This window comes from Penaeus chinensis, chromosome 36, assembly GCF_019202785.1.
Source record: "Penaeus chinensis breed Huanghai No. 1 chromosome 36, ASM1920278v2, whole genome shotgun sequence".
Lineage (NCBI taxonomy): Eukaryota > Metazoa > Arthropoda > Malacostraca > Decapoda > Penaeidae > Penaeus > Penaeus chinensis.
The window spans coordinates 3242027-3244767 of NC_061854.1; the positions used below are offsets into that span (position 1 = coordinate 3242027).

The following is a 2741-nucleotide window of genomic DNA, read 5'->3' on the forward strand; positions in this document are numbered from 1 at the left end:
ATAAATGTATATATGTATGTATGTATGTATGTGTATATATGCATTTGTATATGTATATATGTATGTGTATTTGTTTATTTGTATGTGTATGTATGCATTTATTTATATATTTATGTGTGTATGTATTTATTTATATATTTATGTGTGTGTATGTATTTATTTATTTATGTGTGGTTGGTTAGTTAGGTATTTACAATGTCTGTTATTTTAAGTATCATCACAGATATAATTTAATTTTAATTGCTAGGTGGTTCTTGTAAATGGGTCTGAAAAAGCAATATAATTTGGAGTATTTTTTCAGTAAAGATCTTTTTTAAAATGTCTAAAGATATTTAAAGTGAAGAATGCATCAGTGTATGGTAATATTTATTTGAAGAATAATTGTATGTGTAAGGGGTATATAGAAAAAGAAAGTATGAGAAGAAATTGTAGAACTTCTCACATGCTCAATATTTACTTAGCTTGTCAGCTTATAGTTTTTTATGGTTAGATTCTGAAGACATGCAAGTAATGACCTCTTCCTCAAATTCTCTTTTCAACAGGCTCCAACAATGTCAAGAAGGTTATTGAGATCAATCCCTACTTGTTGGGAACCATGGCAGGTGGAGCTGCTGACTGTACTTACTGGGAGCGTGTCCTTGCCAAACAGTGCCGTCTCTATGAACTGAGGTGTGTATGTACTTGCTAAATAGTACTTGGAAGGTATTTTTTGAGCTCAGCCTTTACTTCCAGATTAAAATTCAGATAAGTTAGTACCAGATCCCTCTTATGAAGTTGATAAATGGGTTGATTGCAGGAATCGTGAGCGCATCTCTGTCGCTGCAGCCTCTAAGCTTCTGGCCAACATGGTTTACCAGTACAAAGGCTACGGTCTCTCAATGGGAGTCATGATTGCAGGATGGGACAAGAAGGTAAGTTTATGTGATGTGATATTCTGCATTTATTTTCTCTCTCTCTCTCTCTCTCTCTCTCTCTCTCTCTCTCTCTCTCTCTCTCTCTCTCTCTCTCTCTCTCTCTCTCTCTCTCTCTCTCTCTCTCTCTCTCTCTCTCTCTCTCTCAATCTATATTTTACTATCTATATATAAACATTCAGTGCACAGGAGGCCCAAGCATCTTACACCAATACAATTTAGCATAATTATCCAACTGTACTCCATCCTTCCTGGCAACTTGTCCAAGACTCTCGAGTACTCCAATGCACTAAGTCTCTTTTGAAAAGAAAATGTTAAAGTGTGTAAAACAACTAAAGATATTGTATATAATTTTAGACATTTATAAACAGAAGTATTAAGTGTCAGCTGACTAGAAAAAACAAACATCAAAGAGAAGTTGAACTCCAGAGTCCTGGGTAATTTCAGGTTTTCCTTTTCTAAGATAGGATACACAAGAACCCCCTCGAATACAGATGTACTCTTTATTACAAAATTTAGTGTTGTTTAGATTTATTGTGTGAAAGAAAAGGATAGTTATCCAATTTCTAATGAATTTTCATATAGGGGATAGTTGACCTCTGAGGTAGCTGGAAGCTTTAGGTACCAGTTATAGGAACAAAAAAGTGAGGCATGTAAACCACAAAATAGGATACTCTTTTTTGTGGAGAAGAATCTATATTTAAAGTAGATATACTTACTATTTACTTATTGCAAAATTCGATGACAGCTATATAACACACTCTCTTGATTTCTGCTACAGGGTCCTGGCCTCTACTATGTAGACAATGATGGAAATCGCATGCCAGGTAACAGCTTCAGTGTAGGCTCTGGCTCCATTTATGCTTATGGTGTGCTGGATTCAGGGTACCGCTGGGACCTCTCAGATACAGAAGCACAGGAGCTTGGCAGAAGAGCCATCTATCACGCAACTTTCCGTGATGCTTATTCAGGCGGTGTTGTACGAGGTGAGTGTACATGCAGTAAAATGTTTATCAGGTGTATTTAACAGAAGCAATATATATGTTAGGTTTTAAAATCTCCAACGTATTTTACTTTATGTAGTCATACAATGAAAATTATTCTTTCATGATTGTTTTTTTTTTTTATTAGAATCCATTCAGCTGACTCATGCACTCTTTTCTTTTCAGTATATCATATCAAGAAGGATGGTTGGGTAAAGATCAGTGAGCAAGACTGCAAGGCCTTGCACTACAAATATGCTGAGGAGACCAAAACAGCATAAAGATGATGTAAATGTAGCTTAAAACATTTTTTTTTCAGTGGAATAATTTTAGCACAGGCAATTTATTTTAAAAATGTGTGCTGACCTTCAGAATCATCATATTTATGGAGTAACAAGTTTATACAAGTGACTTCAAGTTTGTCAGATGAGGCCCAATGTTATATTCCATGATTTCTTTTTTTCAATAAATCTTAAAAGTATGTGTGTTTAATTGTCTTCCTACAGTTGTATAAAAAGAAAATAGTGCCTACAGTTGTATAAAAAGAAAATGGTGCTAACTTACACAAGTATTTAATCGGTAATTTTGAAGTTCAGAATATTCATAACTTTTTGTTCTTGTAGGGTATGAGTGCAAAGAAACTATAAAAGTCTGATGCTGAGTATGTTTTTAAGTAATGTAATATAACTGCATATTGATGGAAAGTTCATTGCCTGCTTAATAAGAAGCACAAGCAGTCATTGTGCAACCTAGGATAATTCTCACAGGCTTATTCTGAAAAATACCGAAGGACCTGCAAGCATTTGGAGGCAACGGATAACTAACTTGGCATGCATTGTCATTCATG

The 2741-nt window shown here is 34.7% G+C and overlaps 1 protein-coding gene across 1 annotated transcript in view; it reads left to right on the forward strand.

Moving 5' to 3' along the window:
* LOC125044721 (proteasome subunit beta type-5-like) overlaps positions 1–2375 on the forward strand; it is a 3780-nt gene extending 1405 nt beyond the window's left edge. Inside the window, exons 3-6 of the mRNA XM_047641601.1 lie at positions 543–669; positions 797–911; positions 1693–1897; positions 2081–2375. Of these exons, the coding sequence (XP_047497557.1) occupies positions 543–669; positions 797–911; positions 1693–1897; positions 2081–2175 (542 nt within the window). The 3' untranslated portion in view covers positions 2176–2375. The remainder of the gene's footprint in view (positions 1–542; positions 670–796; positions 912–1692; positions 1898–2080) is intronic.
* Positions 2376–2741: the final 366 nt, after the last annotated feature.